Consider the following 27,096-nt stretch of genomic DNA (forward strand, 5'->3'; position numbering starts at 1 on the left):
TTGTGGTTACAATTGGAAAATATCCGTAGTCATCTGCGAAACAGATATTACATGATGGTCATCCAACTTGCAATGGCGTCTGTTTAATTTTAGAAGGAATGCTTCAACTTCACCACTTGGAAACTGAAAGCGCGCAATTGGGAAACTTAAATCATCACTTTTGTCGTAAAGTTGTGTTCTCAACCGAAACGCATTGTCAATTTAAATTCTAGATGTAAATCAAGATATGGTATTTGATCTTCTTATATATTCCTATTCAGTATAGAAGGGTGGAATATGGCATATGTTAATATGATTGCATTTATACATTTGTATTGGTTCATCAAAAACGTTCGGTTTCAAAATTAGCACGTGCATTTTAGACATAATCCCTTTTCAATATTAAAAGTGGCCTAATCTTTGAAATTTTTATTATAGTAATAAATTGAATTTAGGGTCAGAGTCAAAATAAACTTAACTAATAATAAATTCCAATAAGATGTTCTACAAATGATGTCAAGATCACAACTTTCTTAAATTATTCCAGAACTATTTCGCCTGCGTATGAATTCATGCGTCATGCAACGGGTTTTAACATGACTGTACATTTACGTGGTTGCAATGACACTCGCCAATTAGGCTTAAGTTAGGATATAACAGGGGAACTATTTTGCTTTACTTTAATTTTGTACTTACATATGTAATAGTTGGGAGTGAACCTAAAAAGCAATAACACATCAGACCAAGAACAAACAGTTTTCTGTGTTTCCGTAAATGTGGCCACTCATCAAGTATACCTGTAGTTATTGCTTCTAATCCTCCAAACTGAAATAAATTAATCTCTGACTGATTTTTTTCTTGCAAATATTACTTCAACCCCCATAATTGAAGTTGTACATATAGAACGCGTTCCATAACTTGACCAAATGAGCGCATACATGTATTTACGCAAAAGTTTCTTATAAGAATATGGCACACGTATTTGATTTTTTTATAATCACTTCATGTAATGTAACAGGTTTGATGTCCATCACTAATTAAAAATGTAATGTTTTACCAGTCATAGCTGACTATGCGGTATGGGCTTTGCTCATTGTTGAAGGCCGTACGGTGACCTATAGTTGGTAATTTCTGTGTCATTTGGTCTCTTGTGGAGAGTTGTCTCATTGGCAATCATACCATATTTTCTTGTTATTTATAGAGACAGAGGCCCAGGCTGAGTATTCTTTTCCGAAACATGTCGCAATAATATATGCGCATATCAAAAGTTGTACTTATAGAATAAAACTCGTATCATAAGATTTTAGTATCATGGTATTTGCTAAAATATTCGCTATTACAAATTAAGAACCAGAAGAAGAAAGACAACTCTAAACAATATATATTGCATACTGGATTTGATTTAAAAGTACGGTTTCATAAGATTGTGAATTTATATCATTTTAATGAAGTTTAAAGTTAAAAGCCAGATGAAAAAGGTTAACTCAAACAATCCTTTCCAAATAATGTAATAAATAGGATAGAACCGCCGTATTTTAAGCGAAATGCCATAAAAAATTAAATGGTATCTTGAAATAGAATTACTTTGCATTTCAAGCAATCTACATTGTCGTAATTGCAAACAGTAAAAGCATCTGAAAACTGTGTTGTTGTTTTTTTACATTTTTCATTGTCAGTTTATTCAGCTCAAATCAGATTAACATTCATTTGTTCAGACTGATAAAAATGTGTCAATCAGCTGTCATTTTTACACCCATATGTTACGTAAACATATTTTGACAAGTGTCACGCTGGCTTAAAATTTGGTATATAAACGGTACTGATAATATATATTAAGTGACTTCAACTCTTAAATTGACTATTTTTTCATTTAATAATTTCCAAATATGTCTATATGAAATGTATATTATTAACATAAACTTAAAACATATTAAATGACTATAGCTTTTTAAAATTTCAGTCATGTTATTTGTATCATATTTCCTCTCGTTGAAACAGCTATTCTCTCATAAAATAATTTCAGAAATCATAGATTTTACCTTAATACATAATTCTAATCACTATTTTCCCTTTGTCGGGAGGTAAACCTGGTTCGCGCATGTTGAACATTTAGAAAAAAATACTATATCTTCTGTAAGAATAAGGTAGTTGGAAGCAACAAAAAAAAAAGTGTTTCAAAAGTTACCATGCATCAAAAATCGCTTTTCCTAGATTTGTCTTTGGCAGGAACCAGTAATGTTAAAAAACCAACAAATAATTTGCTCTGTAACAATATATAATTTTAATTAAAAGTGAACATGATGCTTTGAGCCTTTGTATCTAGCTCTCATTTTTAAGATTATTTTTTTTTTTTTAATTATGGCACCCTCAACGGAGTTGGGGTGACATATAATTGTTATTCTACGTTTCTTTTTTCTTATATTTCTTCCACTTTTTTTGTCCAGCTTATATCTTGGAATTCTATGAACCAATTGTCATGGAACTGTACTATAATGTTAACCAGCATGTGCAGATTTGCAATCGGGGTATTGCATTTTCAAGATGGCTGCCGTTACCATGGAAACAGCAAAAATGTCAAAAAAATCAATATGCTCCAAAGTTAATGAAACTTCACACAAATATTGACTGGCATATGCAGATGTCCCATTTGACTTTGGAATTTCCAAAATGGCCGCCGTTACCATGGAAACAGCAAAAAAGTCAAAAATATCAAAATGCTCTAAACTCAATGAAACTTTACAATAATATTGATTGGTATGTGTAGATGCCCTATTTGACTGTGAAAGTGGCTGCCGTTACCCTGGCAATGGGGGAATGAGGGTGCCATCCGTTATTGCTAGCAATTACAAATCTAGTTTTAACTTACTGTTGTATCTAGCCCGAGTGTTATCAGCATAAAAAAGAACAATATTGCCCAGAACGGTGATATTTCTAATGATGACAAAGCCTCAGGATAAACGATAAATATTAATCCAACATCTGTAACAAATAAAGATAATGAGTATGTTATTGCTGCATATTCATTGATAATTGTTCATAATGAAATTGATAATAGACAAATCATTTTTCTTAAATTTAAAGACTGAACTCTTGTGGTTTTTTTTTTTTTTCTTCTTCATTCAGAATGCATATTCTGCAAGTTTTCAGCGATATTTAACAAATGCACAAAATCGTAATACACAGTGCAGATTCCGTTAAATTTGACATCTGGCTACGAATATAAAACATGGCATATACATACCATAATGATTATTGATGTGTATTATTCCAACACATAAAGATCTGTATCGTAACACCATATATATTTCATATGTTACAAACTCAACTTCGGTTAAATTTTGGAAATATTAAATAATAATAAGAATACTTCGGTAGAAATTTCATCTACTAAAATACACCAGCGAAATTTGGGCTATTCCTATGAATTATTTATTATGCCTGTTTATTTTTCATATTCTAATTGTCAATTGATGGTGTACATGTAAGAGGGCCAGGATGGGGTTTACGGTATACGCGCAGAGAATAATGGACCAGAAATACAGAATAATTGGCCAAAAAATAAAGAATAGAGAACAAAAGGCTTAAACAATTAATTATACAGAATTGAGGGACCCCGCATCGAGACTCTCAAGTAAGAAATTTCAAGTAAATGAACGATTTTTGGTCAATGTCTCATTGCTTTCATTCCGTTGTTCATGCACTTTAGTTTGTTTGCTTTAGATTAATTTATTTTTATTCTGTGGGGCATTTTTTGCTTGAAACGTTTATTAGGCTCAACAATGTTTCATGCAAGTAAATTGTTGGGTTATACTTTTTTTAATTTTGCGGAACAGTGTATTAATGTAATAATACTCCATTTTATTCTTAAGTTCATTACCATCTCTGGCCACTTTATCCACTGTTTTCCCAGAAACATGTGACATATGACCAAGTACAGAAAATACAACAAACCCTGCCAGGAAACTGGTGATGCAATTTATCGTGCTGGTCAGAAGTGCATCTCTGAAAAAAAAGAAAATGGTTGCGTTTCATAGCAGAAAACTTTATGTATAATTCATGAAAACACGAAACATGAGGTACCAGGTAGAAGATAACTCTAAATAAACTTGCTGGATGAAAAAATGCAATGCATTTATATATTTACAATCTATAACAATATTTATAATGTATACCGTTAATGTAAGTAAATGGCTATTAGCAATAAAATGATTATAATACGACGAAAATAGCTAGTTTTTCGTGCACACAAAAAAGTAACTGTAGTACAGTTACAAATAAAAGAAGAATATGTCTGAGGACACCAATGCCGCCGCTCAAGTTTTGCAATTTTCCAAGTTATAAAGGGGCATAACTCTAGAACAGTAAGTGACTAACTGTCAAAATTCGAACCCTGTCTGCGAGTTTTGGTTTTTAGCATTGTTCATGAGTTTCATATAATTTGCATGAGGAAAACTCAAATTAGAGTGCGGAAACGAAAATTAGATGGACGGATGGAAAGAAATCTCCTTGTGTTTGTATAACAAAAACTACACGGGAAACGATCATTTAAAACAATTTTAGTAAAATTTTATTGACGCTAAATTGTTAAATAAACCAGAAAAGTAAAAAAAAAAAAATGAAATTACCAGATTGTTTAGATAAATTATGAACTCCGGATAACAGGCAACTATCATGGTTTTAGAACAGCGAATCGATTTTTTTTATTTGCATATGCATTTCTAATATGTACTTTATGTATTTACATAACTGAAAACCCACAACAAAATTTATTATTTACTATTTTGCATCCAGAGTACCAGGCCATAAATAATAATAATAAAAAAGCAATGAAAACAGTAAAGTCAACTTCACACATTTGTATGTCATTGTTTTATTGACCAATACCGATCAAGGCAAACTTTCACATTGAAACATTTTCATATTCTTTAAATCTAACTATTTACTTATATCAAAAGTTAATGTGATGCAATGCCTTTTTTTTTAGATTCGAGGTTTGCTGTCTTATTGACGTAAACCCGACATTTCCTTCTATTCATATGTATGATATAAGGAAATAAAAAGCTCTATGAATGTTTCTATAATTAAGGAAAGACTGTTATATTTTGTTCTGTCTATGAGGAAATAGCATCAAAAATGTGGTGCACACTGAATAACCCACGTAGCGTCTTTTTGAAAAGTGTGCACCACATTTTTGCTGTTATTTCGAATAGACCAAAAAAAATATTACAGTCATTCTTTATGATTTAATTCTAAATTCCATTTTTAAGGAGTAAATCATGAAAAAACGTTGATGACATCACGGACACATAACAAAATTATGTCTCTGAGCTGATAGACAAAAAACTTTCAGCCAATTAGAAGACGTGTTACATCCAAAATTTAATGATATAGGAATAAAGTAAGACTACCGTTTTTACCTGTAACAGTTATTGTCTAACTTGTTGTAACTTGATAGTGCTAACAGTACACCAAAACCTGGGCCTAACGAAAAGAAAATTTGCGCTGCCGCAGCAATCCATATCTGTAATTTAGATATATGTAGATTATATGTTAAACTTTACTTCAGGTAAAAGTTATATTATTGACATTAACTGAACTACAATTGTAACTCGACAGAACTTTTTAGTTCTACAAATATAAAAATATCATCTAAAACCAGTTCAAATGTATATGAAGCCATGTGCTTCATAGTTTAACGTGCTGTAAGAGGGGGGAGAATGTACAAAAGAGGCAATCATCGACCATAGATTGAAAAGGCAGACAATACCATCAGAAAGATAAAAAAGGGAAATTTCCTAAACTTAACAAAGAAAACTAAAGATTGAACTTCATTCTTGCAAGTCCTTCTTGCAACCCGTTTTAAAGAGATTTCTTTATTGAAGTGTGTTGTTAGTTTGTTTTGTTTTTTTCTGTGATGTCCAGCTAAAAATTCAAACTTGCACTGTTTATTTTAATATTTAAAACAGAGTTTTTTTTTTTTAATTGGGACTTTTTTTTACAACTTGTGTGTACGAATTTTTAGAGAATAGTTCGCCTCAAGTTTGGATTGAGAAAAAAACGGAAAATTCACAAAATTGGGAAATCGGTATAGTTATTCACATATTATAGGTAAAAATCTATTTTATAATTTAAATTATATATTGTTGATGCAAATTTAGTCTTAGATGCATGTTTTTTTTAGTTGTTATTAGCTTTGAACAAACTGTCAGTAACTGCAAGTACTCTCAGATCTGTACTTAGTGTCTTTTTTATTTGTTGTGGTGATGTATAAATACCCTGCCACGTGCGGACTGTGTTTTTGTTAGATTTTTTTGCTTTGTATCGGTCTGATGAGTTAAGCCCTTTTCAACTGATTTTTATAGTTCGTTCTTATGTTGTACTGTTACACCACTGTTCCAGGTTAGGGGAGGGTTTGGTGCCAGCAAACTAGTTAAACCCCGCCACATTCTGTATATTCCTGAACCAAGTCAAGTGCCTGTTTTTCAGTGGTTGTCGTTTGTTGCTATATTTCATATTTGTTTTTCGTTCATTGTTTTGTACATAAATCAGGTCGTTAGTGTTTTCTCGTTTGAATTGTTTTACATTTGTCATTTGGTCTCCGGTAGAGATTTGTCTCATAGGCAATCGTACCAGATCTTCTTATTGTTTTATCATACTATTCAAAATAAATTTAATGTGACATAAAGTTAGTAAACTTTGTTCGTGGTTGTATCTTTTGATGGTTAAGACTTTGACAGTAATATTTGGCTACACACTATATGCAACAATTTTAGAAAATTAAGAAGATATGATATGATTGCCAAATAGGCAACTCTCCAACAGAGACCAAATGGCGTAAAAGGTTAGCAACTATATGTCATCGTACGGCTTTTAACAATGAGCAAAACCCATACCGCATGAGTGCATTTTGTCTTATTTATTGGAATGTACTCAATGCAAGCTGATGATCAAAGATAGACTTACTTCCGTTTCAAGGAGTTTATTCCAATCAGGAGTAAGATAATACATTATGCCTGTCCACGATCCTGACAATAAACAACCCCTCACTAACAGGATTATCAGAACTGCATAGGGCATGGTTGCCGTTATCCACACTGCCTGTTAAATCAATACATTCAATATAAACCATATTACAAATGCATGGAACCTGATGTTCAATGGTTGCCGTTTGTTGATGTGGTTTATAAGTGTTTCTCGTTTCTCGTTTTTTTTTTATATAGATTAGACTGTTGGTTTTCCTGTTTGAGTGGTTTTACACTAGTCATTTTTGGGGCCCTTTATAGCTTGCTGTTCGATGTGAGCCAAGGCTCTGTGTTGAATGCCATACTTTGACCTATAATGGTTTACTTTTACAAATTGTGACTTGGATGGAGAGTTGTCTCATTGGCACTCATACCAGATCTACTTATATCTATATGGTAGCCTTTAACAGCCACACGGCCGGTAAAATTAAACAAACGTGTCGAAACTACATGTGACATGATGGTTTTTATACATGTACATGCTTTATTATAGCAAGATTGTGAACTGGCTTGGTACCAATCATTAGCGCATCGGTAATGATTTCAGACCTTTATAATTCCTAACGGTTTTCCAGGACAGCGTCCTTTACGTTTCTGATGCTTTTAAACGATGACAGATATCGTGTCTCAAATACTCATCGAGAGTTTTTAATTACAAAATAGATAATTTTATTAGCTTTTCAGCGCCAGCATTTAACCAACAGTTATAGATAATACTATAAGCTAGTTCCCTTTAGAATCGAGCAAATTTGAACCTGCTTTTCAAATTATGTGTCGTTTTTTTTATTTCCTTGTTCATCACAGTGGTCATTCTGTTAGAAGCTGCACTGTGCAGGTTTTATTGTATGTTTTAATTTTACGACATATGGTCTACATACGAAAAGGATGAGATTTTTTCGCGAGTATAACTGGTAAATCTCCACTTTATTCTGTGCCTGTTCCAAGTCTGGTTCGCTGGGTCATGCGGTTTTTTTTTAACGTTTTTATTAGTCTTTGTTTGCTGATGTGTTTTTTCGGAGACGTCGGGGTGTTGGTGGTTTATGAGATCTTTTGGTCTGTAAGGTATTCCTGGTAATTCATGGTATCCCTTTTCGACGCATTATCGAATATTTGCTGGTTAGAGAATATACTAGAAAAAAAAGTAAATAAGGTGACGCTAGACAAACGTAAGTTTTTATGTGAATAAGTTCAAAATACATTAAGAAGGGTCAGTATAGTTTCTGCACCACTAGTGTTACCCTATATTTTGAGATGTCATAAAAGATGTGTAACAATGTCGCATTTTTTCGCCTGTCCCAATTCAGGAACCTCTAGCCTTTACAAGTCTAGTGTGGATTTTTTAAAATTTTGGTTCATTTGCATCTTTCAGATTTTGGTGTGGCGTTTATTTTGGTAAACTAGTATACATTATTGTTAAGGGACCAGCTGAAGCTCGCCTCCGGGCTCGGGATTTTCTCGCTGCGTTGAAGACCCATTGGTGGCCTTTGGCTGTTTTCTGTTCTTTGGTCGGGTTGTTGTCTCTTTGACACATTCTCCGTTTTTTATTCCCTAGCCCTTAAGTCATATTTGGTGATTACGTATTTTGATTTATCATTATACTATGTATTTTTTCTTTCAATCAGTTTAGGTTTTTGTTTTTTTTTTCTCTTGTGTTTTGAAATTTACCTTCCCGGAACTTTTTACCCCTCTCCACATTGCAAAGTAAGCTATGATAAATACTCCAAACAAACATAAAGCTAAAATCCAGTTGACACCTCCTACATCTTCAAGCGCATCGGCATAATTCAAACCGAGTACTTGATATCTACAATGAAAGAAGTGAAAAACTCATTAAATCGTTACATGTGAACTTTTACACAGATAAGATGCATATGATGATGATTTTATATACAAAAAGCATGATTACATTTTGGAAGCAGGGGCTAAACTTTTTGTCCGCCTTCTACCTCGCTAAGAAAATTTCATAGGCCGATGCGGCTCTCCGAAGCAGGGGCTAATTTTTTTTGTCCGACTGATATGTAATTAATTCTTGATACATGATAGGTTTAACCATATCAAGTAAATCATAGAACAAAAATTATCGAAAAACGATAAATTGAATTTCTCCTCAATAAGTTTTGTTTTTCTATCGTTGAGCAACACGAGTATACATGCAGCTTTCAATTAAGTTTCGGTCTCAAGCATACAAGATGACAAGGTTTAGATTTTCAAGAAATGCGTGCACAGTGCATTACAAATATATTATACATCTAAATTAAGCCTTTAACCAAAAGAGAAATTATTCCATAATGAAAATAATAACAGTTCGTTCATATCTAAACATTATAAAATGTAAAAAATGTTCAAGTTAATATTTTGATTCATTATCCATTACTGCAAAAAAAAAGTTTGCGTTTTAAATGATGTAATATTATTCAGCCTGACTGAAAAAAGATGTCTATCAGAAGTTTTAGGGTGCTTCTTTCATTTCGATTTTTTCTTTAAAATCTTTTCATACATATGCATTATTAGTTACATAGTGTGGTAGTGACCTAATACGATATATATGGGGTCAGTAAATTCCATATGGGTTGAGAACGAATTTATCTTTCCGGCTATCTTAACATGTGGCATTTAGACTAGTGGCCTATCAGTGATCAAGTCTTCAATATAAAGAACCCACTTTTATTTGCCTATACAAAAAAAAAATGCCAACAATAACAAAGCCCCGCCTACTAACCCCCATATGAACTATACACGGTATCCATGCGGTAGCTTTTAACCAATGATACTCATAGAAATGAATAGGAGGTAAGATACAAGTCATTGTAAGTAATTAACAAAAATGATTGAAGTAATTTTTGTTTAAATCTTTCAACTCTGAATAAGTATCGTTAATTATTCTTTACCTAAAGTCTCCAGCCAGTGGATGATAACATTTATATACTGTAAACCAACTTATTTTCGCGAGCGATTTCTTTTCGCGACTTTCGCGAGTAGAAAAATAACGCGAATATAAATCGTCGCGAATATGTAAAACTTGGATCGTTCCTTCAAGGAAACTAGAAAATTGCGAAGTGGTATAGAAAGGGTAAAACGCGAAGACAAGTTGGTTTACAGTAATATATCAAACCGTAATTTTAAATGCACCCTGTCAAACTTAACACATCTTACTCAAAAAATTCTTCTGTTGCCGTCTTCGTGTCGTCGACTGCAGTGATATTTGTTATGTTTGCAATAGTCATATTTAATGGATTCAATGTAACGGAATTATTCACATTGTTTTCTAAACTGATGTTTAGCAAATGTTTTGAGTCAATAGTATTTTTAACTGCACCACGTCCTTCGTATACCACACATTTATCGATACTATTCCATGAATTATTACAAGATTTCCAGGGAACCTCTGATGCCATCGCAGAGAAAAAATAGAACACTGCCCATGCAATTATAGTGTTGTAATACCACGATACATAGGTTGCAATAACCACAATTGCTAATCCGATTCCTGAATAAAAGACAGCAACAGAGTAAAACATTATTGATTCAGATATATTGTTCCTGTAAAAGAGAGACGAAGTGACATTCAAACTCATAAGTCGAAAACGAACTGACAAAGCCATGATTATATAATATAGATTTATTGTTTTCTTTGAAAATTATATTGATCATGAGTTGGCTATGAATCTCAAGATAAAGGTTATAATTTCGAATTATTTGCACAAAACAAATATGTAAAGTATGAACGGGTTTGACCATTCTTGTTTTCATGTTCTCAAATTTTTGTCTCGAACGTATCTGATGATGGTTATATAAAAATCATAGAAGTACGTGTTATGAGCACGTATAACATATAATATCATAACACGTATTTCTGTGATTTCCATATAACCTTCATCAGATTCGCTCGAGGCAAAACATGTTTTTTTTTTTTTTTTTTTTATACCATTTTGTTTAATTAATAAGTACATGAGAGGCTTAATTCTTTTTGTAGGGAATGTAGCCTAATACGTTTTAAACATTTCTATGTAGATCAATCTTGTATTCGTTGTAAATATTTTATTAGGTTGAGGCTTCCTAATTTTTAAGTCTCAAGCATGAAAGATGCAATGGGTACGATTTTTTTCTTCCGACCTATATTTTTGATTGACCCTTAGTGTTCTAATAAGCTCCTTTTTTAACAATTTCCAAAACACGTGATCCTGTGTAGTCCAATACTATCACGGTTATATTGCTGTACAATTTTGGTAAAACATGACTTTCTTTTTAACTGTCTACGTTACGTAAGTACCTTGGTTGCTTCCTTGATCTTTGGGGTATTCTGAATAAATATACATGCTATATGCTTTTTTTAATAGAAATTAGATTAAAAGATAATAAAGTAAAATATCTAGACATTTAATACATTAATGTATTACACACCTTTTAAAGCGGGACATATTCTCTTCCAGACTGTTAAACACCCACATCTCTGAAACTGTCCTAATGCAAGTTCCATATAGAACAGCGGCAATCCTCCAAAGATTAACATTATAATGTATGGTATCAAGAAAGCGCCTATGAAAATAAAACACAAAGACTGTTGTAAAACACGAACAAAATCAAAACAATCATGATGATGAATTTATTTTATTTTATTTTTTTTTATTGTTTGTTTGGAGTTAATTTTCCCTCCTCTGATATGTAGACCTTGGCTTAAAGTTTTATTAAAAAAAACTCTTGTCCATTGTACTAAATTTAGCATCTGTAGGTTTATTAGTAACTGAACCCTGAAATTACCTAAATGAAAAGAGGTAATTTGATGAAAAAAAGGGTCTAGGTCAAGTTAAAGGTCAAGGTGTTGTTTTAAATCTCAGTAAATGCATTTTACAAAACGACCAATTCGTGATGACGAAACTGTAATGGTTTCTGATATGATGGCCCAAATCCTCGATATATCAAAGTTCTATGATCATGTTTCTTTTATTTCTTAACATTTCTAGTTTTCTGTAGACATGGTAGACGTAATAATTGACAGAATTTAGATTTGCTTACCAATCGATTTATGTTTTCAAGATTTTCTTTTATTTTGATATAGCATGACCATTTATTATGGATGTCAATGAATTCATATCAAAGTTAAGAAAATATGATTAAACGCATATTTCTCTGGGAATATAAAGTTCACATTTGCATTTTTATCCGTGAGTAATCCAGCCTATTTATGTTTTAAGCCATGTGTCATGAAACATTAATCTTGCTTTATAAGTTTTCGAAATCTACGACAGTGTTGTTTTTGATCGATTATTGATTAGCTCACTAAGTCAGAGGGTCTTAATGAGGGTATTCATTTAAGCCATCTTTTATTTGTAAAATCTGAATTTTTTGCACATTATTCTCTAGCTCCCCGTTTTCTATTTTTAAGTATTTTTCTCTATTTTTAACTTTTTGGAACATTAATTACTCTCTTTTCTGTAAATCCAACCAAACCAGAACTCATTTTAACGTTAATGTGACATACGGGTATTTTGAAACTTTATATCTTGGAAGTGAGGCGCGAAACAAAGTACTTGAAAATCGAAAGTATCATATATCGAAGAGAAATCAAAGTTACATTGATCAAGGGAAAACGTCCTGGATACACTTATAGTACATGTACCAGGATGTGATACTTAGATAGATATAAGAAGATGTGGTATGAGTGCCAATGAGACAACTCTCCATCCAAGTCACAATTTGTAAAAGTAAACCATTATAGGTCAAAGTACGGCCTTCAACACGGAGCCTTGGCTCACACCGAACAGCAAGCTATAAAGGGCCCAAAATATGACTATTGTAAAACCATTCAAACAGGAAAACCAACGGTCTAATCTATATAAAAAACGAGAAACGAGAAACACTTATGAACCACATCAACAAACGACAACCACTGAACATCAGGTTCCTGACTTAGGACAGGTGCAAACAAATGCAGCGGGTTTAAACGTTTTAATAGGCGCCAACCTTCACTTTACCTTAACTCGAAAAGGTAAAAGACATATTAACTAAAACAAGTGAACATACACTGAACGAATACATTTTATCTATGACACAATGTAAATACATGATTATATTGACGGCAAATGGAACATTTTTATCTATAACGCATAAACTATGTTACAATTAAAGTTATGCTTTCAGTTCTTTTGCGTAAGCAACGTGTGCATTATTTAAATTATACATATAAAAGGAAATGTATTTGATGTTCATAAAATGTAATTCTGATGATACAATAAAGGGAAACAATACTGAGTTATTACAAAACATTTAATTCTGTTGAATAAAGAGAACATTTTTTTTGATGATTTTCGAAGAAAATATTACCTTTAAAAACGTTAACATTCAGGTATAAATGGATACAAAATAATTGTAGAACTGGGCATGCCCAAATAGACATTTATCGGACTAATCGGGCATGCACAATTCTGCAAGATTTATTTGTGCTGAACACCATTAGCAAAATGCTGCATAAATCCTATTGCATGATTAAAATGATTTAAATTCCAGTGCACAGTTTTACAACTTCTTGCATGATTATGCACCGATTTAATTCAAGTGCACAGTTTTACAATTATTTGCATAATTCTGCAATCATTTAATTCAAGTGAACAGTTATACAATTTCTTTCATAATTCTACAATTACTTAATTCAAGTACGCAGTTTTATAATTATTTTCATATTGTGCAATGATTTAATACACGTGCACAGTTTTACATTTATTGGCATAATTCTGGAATGATTTTTCAACTGATTTATTATAGTTTGTTCTTATGTTGTGCTGTTACACCACTGTCCCAGGTTAGGGGGAGGGTTGAGCGCTCACAAACATGTTTAACCCCGCCACATTCTTTATGTCTGTAGTTCAGTGGTTGTCGTTGGTTCTTGTCTGTCATATTTGTTTTTCGTTAATTGTTTTGTTATAAATCAGGCCTTTAGTTTGTTTCATATTTTCATATCGGGGCTTTTTATAACCGACTATACGGTATGGGTTTTTCACATTGTTGAAGGCCGTACTGTTGCCTATATTTACTTACATCCACTTTACTTGAACTTTGGTGGATAGTTTTCTCATTGGCAATCATACCTCATCTCCTTATTTTTATAAAATTTTCCCTTCTAATTCAATTTTACACAACCGTTTTATTATTTAGAATGAACATTCATCAACGATTCAACAGCAATCCCAGGTCTTTAATCTTTTATTTCGTACCAAAATTAATCAAATATTTTACATGTTTTGAAAGTTATAGCTTGAACTGTGATGGATAGTGGTTGATAGTTGTTTCATTGGTAATTATACCACATCTCGTTATTTCTATACTTACTCTTTTTTAATATCTTGCATACAATTAAGAAGTAGGGCGACCCACGTTTTTTAATAGTAACATTTTAATATTTTCATATATTTTTTTCCATCAGCATTGCAAACTAGTCTGTGCATGTGTCTTTGAACTTGTCAACTTAAATTTGAACTTTAGATATAAGGTTTTAATTAAATATGTTTTTCTTTTTTGGATTTGAGATAATAAAAAAGCTTAAAAAAACAGATCGTGGAGAATTCCTGAAATCACAGCAAAAGTAGTTATGATGTCTAAAAAGTTCTAAAAATATACATATAATATAATATAAAAATATAATCTCGTTGAATTATCAAAATTCTTTTTTATCTAAAACGAACTGAAAACGTTAAAACTAAACAATTCACATATTTCCTGAAAACTGGGCTAAAAATATCTAATTGAATTGCTTGGGGTTTTTTTTTTTTTTTTTGGTAACAAATTAAAACTTTTACGAAACATTTACCCACCACTTTTCTCTAAAAAACAAACGAAAAAAAACACCCATCATCTTAGCTGCGGAACCGTAGCTCTTATGGTCCTTATGATATTTTTTTTTGACGATTTGCAGACCACGGTTCGCAAACCTTTGGTTTTTATGGTGCTTATGCTATTTTTTGGGAAATTTGCGGACCATAAATCTATAGTCTGCAAATGTCAAAAAATATCATAAGGATCATAATAGCTACGGTTCCGCAGCTACCATCATCCTCGCTTTTTAAAATACAATATCATTTAGTATCATAGATCATAATATATTTTTGAAGCAAGGTTATGTTCAGCAGTTATTATTTTAATGAAATAAATGTCAAAAAACATATTTTTTGCTTACATGTTAGTGTTTATTGTGTAAAAATAAAACAAAGATAAATTGCAAGACGTATGATGGTTTGCACCTGTGTCCGCATACCAGTAAATATAAACATCAAAATTAATTTAATATTACAGGGAAAATCCAAATTATTCAAAATTTCACTTTTGTTTTGTTTTGTTTTTTTATTTTGCTTTTTAGTTGTTCTTGTTTCAAGACAATTTACTTTTCATTTGATTATATGCTTTTATGGTCTTTGGTAGATTAAGGAGGGTCTGGATGGGATCCTCCATTTCTGTATTCTTTAATTTTTTAGGCATTTTTTCTCTATTCTTTATACTTTTTGCCCATTATTCTCTATTCTTTATATTTTAGCACCTCATTATTCTCTATTCTTTATTTGTTTGGTCCATTTTTCTCTATTCTTTATATTTTTTTTTATTCTGTAAAACCATCTACACCCTCTTTAAGGAAAAAAAGGAATTAAGATTGTATTTTGAAAATGTCATCATACTTTATTTCCCAAGAAATAAATACCACGTGCCTAGTTCCTTTATAAACGATTTTATTCCGCAATTTTCCATTTGCCAATTACCGACTTTGTTTTTCCTTTTTCAATTGATTTGTAAAGCGCAATACAAATGTATCACAGGAATAAGACAAACTCAATATCAGTAAAAATCCGGTTGAACGGACAGGACGTTCTTTGCGGGATTACATATAAAGTTGACTTCGTAAGTACTGTACGGTAAAAATAGGATTGCAAAATAACATGAATAAGTGAATCCTCATTGAAAATTCATAAAAACTTATGTACATCAAAACCATCATAAAAGAGAGGCGAAAGATACCAAAGGGACATTCAAACTCATAAGTCGAAAATAAACTGACAACGCCATGGCTAAAAAAGAAAAAGACCAACAGACAAACAATAGTACACAAAACACAACATAGAAAACTAAAGACTGAGCAACACGAGCCCCACCAAAAACTGGGGGTGATCTCAGGTGCTCCGGAAGGGTAAGCAGATCTTGCTCCACATTTGGCACCCTTCGTGTTGCTCATGTTAGTACAAACCCGGTAATAAGTCTAATTCGATAGGTCACATTCGTGGAATAGGGGACGGGATTGTAGTTACGACATTTGGAACATATCCGCTATCATCTGTGAAACGGATATTCCATGACGGTCAACCAACTTGGGATGGCGTCTGTAAAATTTACGAAGGGATGATTTCAACTTTACCATTTGGAACTCTTGGTGAAATAGCTTCCTTGTGAGCAGCAACCCTCTATCAAGAAAATCATGATAGGAAATACAAGCCCTGGAATATCGTATCAACTGGAAGATATATACTCCGTATACATATCTTCTGTGACGTTTGTATAAACACGAAATATTTATATTCTGAAACAGATAAAAAGTTGTTCACTCCCTTTGACTTAACCCGATTCTAATATGAGTACAAGAACATGTTGGGTATACGTCAATGAGACAGCAACACAACGACCAAAAATAACCAACTGACATCTAGAAGGGAACATAGTATCGTTTTCATAACAGTGTGGACGAGACCATATTTTGGCGCGCTCAAGTCTCCCATTGACTGGGTTAGATTCTGTAACAGCCACTTATCACGTCGTAGTTATTATAGACATTTAAACTGTGGGGTCCCCAAGGGTTCTCTACGCCTAAATCAAATAATTCGAAAAACTAGTACAGGAATAACCTTTGTTGTTTGATTAATATTGAATACTTAAACGTTCTTTATTTGCTTTTTAGCTCACCGGGGCCCGAAGGGCCCCATGTGAGCTTATGCCATCACTGGTGTCCGTCGTCGTCCGTCGTCTGTCGTCGTCTTCTGTCGTCGTCGTCTGTTGTCGTCTGTCGTCGTCTGTCGTCGTAAGCTATTTCAAAAATCTTCTCTTCTGAAACTACTGGGCCAAATACCTTCAAACTTTAAATAAATGTTCCTTAGGGTATCTAGTTTATAAATTGTGTCCGAAGTTTTGATCCATCGACAAACATGGCCGCCATGGCTAAAAATAGAACATAGGGGTCAAATGCAGTTTTTGGCTTATATCTCAAAAACTAAAGCTTTTAGAGCAAATCTGACAAAGTTAAATTGGTCAATTGGTCAAGATCTATCAGCTCTGAAATTTTCAGACGAATCGAACAACCCATTGTTGGGTTGCTGCCACCGAATTGGTAGTTTTAACAAATTTTTTTTTGTTTGTTATTATTTTGAATATTATTATAGATATATATAAACTGTAAGCAGCAATAATGTTCAGCAAAGTAAGATCTACAAAAAAGTTTATATGACCATAATTGTCAATTGACCCCTTCAGAAGTTATTGCCCTTTAAAGACAATTTTACACAATTTCTTCATCAAGTTTGCTAACATTTAAAAATCTTCTCCTCTGAAACTACTGGGCCAATTACCTTCAAATCTATTTAAATATTCTTTATGGTATCTTGTTTATAAATTGTATCCGAAGTTTGTATCCATCGACAAACATGGCCGCCATGGCTAAAAATAGAACATAAGGGTCAAATGCAGTTTTTGGCTTATATCTCAAAAACTAAATCTTTCAGAGCAAATGTGACAGGGGGTAAAATTGTTTAATTGGTCAAGATCTATTGGCCCTGAAATTTTCAGACGAATCGAACAACCCATTGTTGGGTTGCTGCCACCGAATTGGTAGTTTTAACAAAATTTTGCAGTTTTTTGTTATTATTTTTAATATTATTATAGATATATATAAACTGTAAGCAGCAATAATGTTCAGCAAAGTAAGATCTACAAAAAAGTTAATATGACCATAATTGTCAATTGACCCCTTAAGGAGTTATTGCCCTTTAAAGACAATTTTACACAATTTGTTCATCAAGTTTGCTAACATTTAAAAATCTTCTCCTCTGAAACTACTGGGCCAATTACCTTCAAATCTATTTAAATATTCCTTATGGTATCTTGTTTATAAATTGTATCCGAAGTTTGTATCCATCTTTTTCGTACTTGCAAGATATTGGACAATAAAAAGCTTTTTGGACCAAGCCTTATGAAATTTGCATTTTACTTGATCTTACTTCACGAAATATTAGTAGGTAAAATGTATAGATTGGTGTATTTTGGAAACTGGAACTTTTCTACTAACTACTATACTTGTGAAAAACCCTTGGTAGCAGAATGATTATGCACCGACTATATATTCTTCCTTTTCTAAGTGTGTTGTGTTGTTTTGTTTTTATTTATTTTTTTTGTTAAGGGGGGGGGGGGGGGGGGGTGTTTTTTTTTTCTCATGCACATACATGGACATAACTTTTTTAATCTTAGTGTTGTATTTTTTTTCGATATGGCCAACCTTGACCTGATGATCCATATTAGCACATGAATTTAACAAAGAAGACTTCGGTGCATTTATACAATATTCGTGATATTAGTAGTCGGGTAAAATAATACCAGTGTTACTTACTACGGAGCTTAAGTAACACTTTTATTAAGGAACATAACCCTTACATTATTGTTACGTTTGTGTCAACCCTCTTTCCGAACTATATTATTAGCTTCTAAGAAACACAGATTATTTCTATTCTGTTTTCACTCGAATGCTAAAACAGCAATGATGAAAATATTGTTATATTTTTTAAAGATTGTGCATGGAAAGTGAATAGACGGACACCTAAACGATAGAAAAATAATTTTTCGTCATCTAAATGAAAAAGCTTACAAATGAATTGCATTTCTCTTTTAATATTTGCATATTTCATTATAGATCTAGACCAATTGTATTCTTCTATTTTACAATCCAAGATGGCTGAAGAAACTTGATCTTAAAGTTTTCTTAATGCAGTCCTAGTTAAATTTTGCATGTTTGAAGTTGATATATTACTTTTCTAGTTATTGTACTATGATTTATATATGCACATGCTTTTGAAACATTCACTTATATACATAATTTATATATCACTACTGATAATAGCCATATATTTATTATGTATGCACAAACAGTACTTTTTTAAATGCCATGATCTGGATCACGATATACAAAGTTGAAGACATTATTTATTTCACGCATCCTGTTTTGTTTATCATATAAATAAAGATGGTCCCTCGAACTGCTTTATATTTTTTGTTTTGATAAAGAACTATGCTGATCGGTATTCTTTCTCTTGGGTTAATTGCAGCAGTGGCATCAACGCAAAATATCATCTATGACATTAATACTCAGGTAAGTCAAGTAATATCAAAAACAGTGTCGAAATGGCTTTTTAATTCACTTGGTTCCAATCGATTTCTTTCCGTCAAACTACCTAGTTTTGGTCGACAATATAACGTCATGTGTGAGTTTGTTGGGTATGAACTCTGCATCAGTAAGTTAAGCAAAGGTAGTAGATATATCAACATAATAAAATTAATATATATGTGCAGGTAGAATTAAATTATGTACGAAGAATACACAAAAAGATACTCGAAATTTGTCGGATGTCAATAGGATAACCTGAACGTTATAAAAAATATGTATCAGATGACCAAAGATCTGTATTTTCCAATTGTCGTGTACATAGTCCCGTTTGTATGCAATACCCATGAAATTTCCATCTGCAACACGGCTATGACATTGGTGGACCGGGAATTTCTTACTCTCTCAAGGTAGATCGAGTGTCTTCCGTTATCTTGAATTGTAATATAGCAAGAATCAATCGATTTGGATCTTAAATGAAATGGGCAAATTTCGAGAGAAGAATGTAATTCATTTGTAAAACTTTTCAACTAAATGAAAACAATAATGTGTTTTATAATATGTTTATTATTGTTTCTAACAAATACAGAATATGTTTTGTTTGATTCAATTATTTTCTTCAACTTTGCCATTTAAGGGGAGAAAATTCAGATAAAGTTACTTTAATTAAGGAATATGTTACGAATTTACGTATTCAGTTTTGTTTCAAGAAAACGAGTCCCGTGACCCCTATTTTTATTTTTATTTTCTGAAACCCTATGTTTTATAAATTATTACAAAAAATGCTGGATCATAATTTAGACTCCAGATCTACCTTAATCACACAAGTGGGAAGCGAAAGATACCTAAAGGAATATTCAAACTCACAAGTCGAAAACCAATTGATAATACCATGGATAAACATTAAATAAAGGCAACAGTAGTATACCGCTATTCGAAATTCATAAATCGATTAAGAAAAAAAAACAAATTCGGGTTACAAACTAAAACTGAGGGAAACACATCAAATATAAGAGGAGAACAACGACACAACAGAAACACAACACTAACATGCAACACACACAGAAACGAACTATAATATAACAATGGCCATTTTCCTGACTTGGTACAGGACATTTTAAGAAAAAAATGTGGGTTGAACCTGGTTTTGTGGCTAGCCAAACCTCCTGCTTTTATGGCAATATAACATTAAAATGACAAGATTACATGACAGGACTACAATACAAATAAATAGGAAAAGCATACAGGTCAGAGACACACACAAATAATAGCTATCAAAAGATACCAGGCTTATAATTTAATACGCCAGACGCGCGTTTCGTCTACATAAGACCCATCAGTGACGCTGATCAAAAAAGTTCGAAAGCCAAAACAAGTACAAAGTTGAAGAGCATTGAGGACCAAAAGTTCCAAAAAGTTGTGCCAAATACGGCTAAGGTTATATGCCTGGGATAAGAAAATCCTTTAATAATATTTAGAATAATTTATGCTTATGCAAACATTATTTTTTTTTCAAAATGACTATATAATAGATATGCATGTTAACACCGAAGTGGTGACTAACTACAGAATAAAAACGAATACGTAAACCAACCTAAATCAGCAAATAAAAAAGGCACAGCTGAACAACGTATTATATGTTAGTCGAAGAGATCGACAAACAATGTGACGTCACATATAAATTTCTATAAATTTCCCAAAAATAGGCTGGAGTTCAAGATTAGGTTTGTAATACTGATATGACATGTATTAATAATATTGAAAATTACTACAATACTTATTAATATACAATTTTGTTTTTGGCCATGGCGTTGTCAGTTTGTTTTTGATCTATGAGTTTGACTGTCCCTCTGGTATCTTTCGTCCCTCCTCTAATATTGATGAAATAATGTACATGAGTATTCTGACGTTCAATAAATCATTATTAATTAGATATAAGAAGATGTGGTATGAGTGCCAATGAAACAACTCTCCATCTAAGTCAAATTCATAAAAGTAAACCATTATAGGTCAAAGTACGGTCTTCAACACGGAGCATTGGCTCACACCGAACAGCAAGCTATAAAGGGCCCCAAAATTACTAGTGTAAAACCATTCAAACGGGAAAACCAACGGTCTAATCTATATAAAAAACGAGAAACACTTATGAACCACATCAACAAACGACAACTACTGAACATCAGATTCCTAAGAATGGTATTGTTTAAATTCGGTTAATTTACAGGGCCAAAACGCCCTACAATGTACAGATGTTTACCTTTAATTGGATGCCACTATGAGAAGTATAACAAGTAAGTCTTACTGTTTTCAGGCAAATTATACGTTGGTACAAAGAGGTCCAACTGAAGACTGCAGATGGGTAGCAGGACTAGATATGGCTGACCAAATTATTGAAAACGGAAGAATAATTGCAAATAAAATATTTTGGTTCGGTGGAGGATTGTCTAGATGGTACGTTCCTGGATTGAACGACTTGAGTACTGTTTATAATCCTACAGGAATAGTTAGCTGTGGTCTGTCATACCGCAACAATACCATGCGCAGAAGATGGGCAATGTTTAATGACCATACACATAAATTTTTAATTTGTAAACCAAGTAATATTGAGTTATAACACAGAAGTAAACGAGGTTACAATGCTTGGTTTATATATTTATATGTATGCGTATATTTATGACAGCATTTATAATATAGAAGGTAGAGATAAAATTTAATGAACACTTAAATGTAAAATGAAGAATAAATATAGCTACGTCAATCGTTTTCACTATTTTATGAATTATTGTATTTATTTTAGTTCTGTATTCTAAGCCAACGAATTTGGTGATTTTTTACTAAAAGGCTAACAGAAATCTGAAACCTCTACATCGGTGAAACACTTTGTACATTATCAATGAGCGAGTATCGCAGACGTATGATGGTTAGAGTTTTATTTCTCCCTAGTAACATTTGTTCAGCTAAGACTTCCTTGTTTAATGTACAAAATTATTGCAATGGTTTTAATATCGATTGAAACTGAATCTGTTTTATACAAAAATATTAATATTCGCTAATGTGGCGTTCACACAGTGCCGATCATGGCTCCCGTTTGAGATCAGACAGCGCTAAGACACGAAAAGGGAAAAAGTCGTATTACTATCCTCAATGATCTGGAATGTCCTATCATTGTCTGAACGCAGTAGTATACGTTCGTAACAGGTTCCTACAGATCGGGAATGGTCATGAGAGGTCAGCCAAGCACCCGGTACAGTTAGGTGCGTCCTGTAACATTCGGGGAAACTCAGCCGATTTTGTCTAGTTGGATTACAATCGTAACTATGTCGTGATAGATTATGCTGTATCGGATCAAAATTGTAAAAATTTTCTGTGTTTTATGGACGGTGTCCTGTCGGACAGGCATGATCTGGAGAAATTTGTCAGTGCTGTTGTTTTGCCGATGGAGTCCAGATTGCATCCAGATCTTGCCGAATACGAACCGTCTTTGCCGAAACCATTCCAGAACAGTCCCGATATTAATAAGAAATTCGGCAAAAATACCCACGTCAGAGTTCCGACAATAACAGAACACGATACGACTGATCATGAGTCCAGACAAAGCCGTTTGCACTGCGGTACAGCAGACTGCGATAGAATTGCGTTCCAACAGTACCCGATCATCCCGAATATGGCGAGTTTTCTAACGGATATATTCTGTCAGCGTCGGTTCACTGTCTGGTCACTGTCTGACCTCTGTTGGATCTCATTCGACAGAATCGGGATCCTGTCGGGACAGATTCTGTCGTTTTTTTACCGTGCGAAAGGTACAAATCGGATAAGAATTGAATTTATATTGTGTCATAGATAAAAATTATTCATTAAGTTTATTTGTTTTTGTTTAAAATTAATGTCTTTTTGATCGAGTTAAGCCATTTCAATTGATATTTTATAGTGTGTTTTTTTATGTTGTAATGTTGCACTACTGTCTCAGGTTAGGGTGAAGGTTGGCGACTGTTAAAACGTTTAAACCCGCTGCATATTTATGCACCTGTCCTAAGTCAGGAGCCTGCTGTTCAGTTGTTGTCGTTTGTTGGAGTGTGTTTCTCGTTTCTCGTTTTTTATATAGATTAGACCGTTGGTTTTCCTGTTTGAATTGTTTATACTAGTCATATTGAGACCCTTTATAGCTTGCTGTTCGGTGTGAGCCAAGGCCCGTGTTGAAGGCCGTACTTTGACCAATAACTCTTAACTTTTTATATATTGTGACTTGGGTGGAGAGTTGTCTCATTGGCACATCTTCTTATTTATATTGACAACCCCATGGGGGAAAAAAGGACCCAAATACAAATAACAGTTTACAAATCACAAAAAAAAAAAACGAAAGACTGAGCAACGCGAACACCACCAAATACCAGGGTGATTTCAGGTGCTCCGGAAGGGTAAGCAGATTCTCTTCCAAATGTAACATCCGTCGTGTTCTCCTATAAAATATGTTGATAAGTTGTATCAGAGGTTTCCCGATTTGCTACGTATCAGGTACGGTTGGTACGTAACTCAACGGTTAGTGCTGTTTTGGAGGTATTATTTAATGCATGAGATTATTTTATTTATCATGATAAAATTAAAAGATTTGAAATGCATATCAGCAAAAAACTAGCTTAACGTTTTCAACGTTTCTAGAACACTTTGTTTATGATTCTGTGAGATTATTTAGTTGTGCACAAGTGCATAAATCAAACAGACCTTAAACGAACTGAGTTGACACGGACTTTAGATTCTAAATATAGATTTGCATTTCTGTTTGTTATAGGTATTGTTTTAATAGAAAAAGAAAGAAGAATTTTTTATTATGTATAGACAGAATCTTGAATAATTGAAATAATATCTATGACCTACTTTCTAAAACACGTGTTCCTGGTGTTGGTTATATTCGTTAACGTGTTAAAATTGTGTTGATTTCATATTATCTTGCATGATTTTGAAATTATCTATTATCATTTATTTAAAATAAGTAATCTGTTTCGATCATTACAGTAGCTTTTTCTTGAGAGGACGAGAGTGATTAGATTTCATATCGAGTGAGAAAAAGGGCACTCTTCTCATCATTTTTTAAATGCATTCTTAAAAAGTAAACTTAAAAGGTATTGAAAAAAAAGTATCTTCTATTATGTTGCCGATGAAGAAGAAAAAACCATCAATGTCTTGAATCTTTAAATTTAAAGACTAGAATAATTGTCATATAATTATAGTAAATTTTGGATATTTTATTAGCGTATCTTTTATTTGATCATTTCTTCGTACTTTTAACTTCAGTAAAATCTCTCATACGTGTGTATGACGATTTTTGCGAAAATGCAGAAAAATATAAAAATGGCCTTTGTTAGTCTTGTATGTTTTTTTAATTTTAGTTCATTTATATGTTTTGGAGTTTAGTGTGACGTTCATTTTCACTGAACTAGTACACAATTTTATATAGGGGCCAGCTGAGGACCTCCTCCGGATGCGGGTTTTCTCGCTGCGTTGAAGACCCATTGTTGGCCTTCGGCTGTTGTCTGCTCGTTGGTCGGGTTGTCTCTTTGACATATTCCCCATTTCCATTCTCAATTTTATAGGTATAGATAATGAATTAGAACTACTAAAATAACTTACAATATTAAATTTTATTAAAGAGAGCTAAGAATTGGTACTGATTATTGAATAAGACAGTTTGTTGATCACCGATTTGACATAAATTTATAAGTATACCTAAAGGCTTGCTCAGTCGGGTTTACATTTTTACACTTAAAACTGACTTCCTCACGATATTTTTTAATGTTGTCAAATTACCTTGCGGAACAGTTTTTGTATATATCTTCATCATTAATATATTTTCAATAAGGTCAATTTTGTATGTTAAAATAGCTCTTATGCTATCATGTTTTCTAAAAGCCTACCCCAAAAAATGCCAACCGATTCATTCTATACTGTTATATCAATATAACAGGCGAACATAAGATAAAAAATGAATGTGATTTTATATTTAGCTTCTTTTTGTCTGTGTAATTTCAGGGGAAATAAATCTTAATTATAAACCATTCGTGCAACGGTTACTTACATCGGTTGGTTGAAAGCATAATTGAGTACACGCAATATCGTTTGTTATGAATAGGGAACATATCCACATGAAATTTATACCAAGTTGTAGCTAAAAATCCTCCAAATACTTTTGGTGATGATTCATAAAACAAGCGTTGACATTAAGGGCATATAAGAATAATTTTCAATGACGGCTCCCAGTTCGTACTACGGTTGGTACGGTAGCAAATCGGGAAACCTCTATCAAGTGATAAGGCATCACGCAATAGCAGATTGGTAATTGACTCTTATCTGACCCCTTAGACATCATCAAATTCATGAACCATCGGTCATGTAAATTTTCTTACCTTGAAACATGACCAACTGTGAAATTTGAAATTGAAAGTTTCAATAGTAGTTGCAACATGTAAAATGTATTTGTAAACATCGAAAGTGGAATATTTTGTCAGCTTTAAGTGATACATGTGTATATGCATGACATATTTGCCTCAGGACTTTTAAGCAAGAAATAATCAATCAATTCAACATTCTAAATAATCGTTTACGTTACTGTAATCTTTTTTCATTAACAGTGCGAATATTGTTAGGCCGCACATGTACCGTCAGTTATTTGATGGTTCTGTTGTGGAAGATATAACTCAATGTATACAAAACAAATGTGAAATTATAACGCTTGATAAACCTTCTTTGAATGTAGACGTGATGCATGCATTGCGATCTTTCAATTGAAATACACATGTTAAATAAGAGGTGGAAGATATCAAGAGAAGAATCAAAGCTCGAACGTTGTAGAGAGACCGACAAGTCATGGCAAAGGAGGAAAATGGAAAGACAAACAAGTCTACAAAAAACTACATAAGGGTAAGCATATCCTGTTCCATTAGTTGCACGTGCCGTGTTGCTCATTAGAGGTTCAAATTCGGCGTTAAATACTCATTCGGTGATGTCTTAACCGGGGCCTACGATGGGAGAATATCGACGACAATTAGAACATATCAGTGGCCACCTTATGTGCTATCAAAGTAAATGTATTACTCACTGTCTAGATATCCTGATGTCAGACATATTGCTTTTTAGTAGAACACATGGAAAGGTGTGGCATTCTTTTAATTTACTATTTACAAGTCGAGTACGCAAATCATAGTCTTTGTGTTAAATACTTATCACAGATACTAGACTTTTAATCTTATACATAAAGGCAGCAGTAGTATACCGCTGTTCAATAGTCATAAATCGATTAAGAGAAAACAAATCCGGGTCACAAACCAAAACCGAGGGAAACACATCATCTTTAAGAGGAAAACAATGGAACAACAGAAACACTGAAGTGCAACAAAAACAAACACCAACATACATAGAAACGGAATATTTGATAACAACTACCATATTCCTGAATTGGTACAGGACATTTTAAGAAAAATACGGGAATTTCGTCTACAGAAAACTCATCAGTGACGCTCAAATAAAAAATGTTAAACAGTCCAAATAAAGTACGAAATTGAAGACCCATGGTTCCGAAATATTTTGCAAACACAGGTAAGGTAATCTGTTCATTGGATGAAAATCCTTAGTATCTCGAAAAATTCGAGGTTTTGTGAATAGTTCATTCATAATAATGACCATATCAATGATAAAAGAAAAAGAATGCTT

The 27,096-nt window shown here is 32.9% G+C and overlaps 1 protein-coding gene across 1 annotated transcript in view; it reads right to left on the reverse strand.

The window, feature by feature from the left end:
- LOC127712838 (sodium-dependent serotonin transporter-like) overlaps nt 1-27,096 on the reverse strand; it is a 65,475-nt gene that overhangs the window by 4,220 nt on the left and 34,159 nt on the right. Inside the window, exons 2-9 of the mRNA XM_052219446.1 lie at nt 11,403-11,537; nt 10,155-10,488; nt 8,667-8,805; nt 6,943-7,077; nt 5,397-5,500; nt 3,857-3,981; nt 2,846-2,958; nt 676-804 (exon numbers count right to left, since the gene is read on the reverse strand). Of these exons, the coding sequence (XP_052075406.1) occupies nt 676-804; nt 2,846-2,958; nt 3,857-3,981; nt 5,397-5,500; nt 6,943-7,077; nt 8,667-8,805; nt 10,155-10,488; nt 11,403-11,537 (1,214 nt within the window). The remainder of the gene's footprint in view (nt 1-675; nt 805-2,845; nt 2,959-3,856; nt 3,982-5,396; nt 5,501-6,942; nt 7,078-8,666; nt 8,806-10,154; nt 10,489-11,402; nt 11,538-27,096) is intronic.

Source organism: Mytilus californianus, unplaced genomic scaffold (assembly GCF_021869535.1).
Source record: "Mytilus californianus isolate M0D057914Y unplaced genomic scaffold, xbMytCali1.0.p SCAF_8, whole genome shotgun sequence".
Taxonomy (NCBI): domain Eukaryota; kingdom Metazoa; phylum Mollusca; class Bivalvia; order Mytilida; family Mytilidae; genus Mytilus; species Mytilus californianus.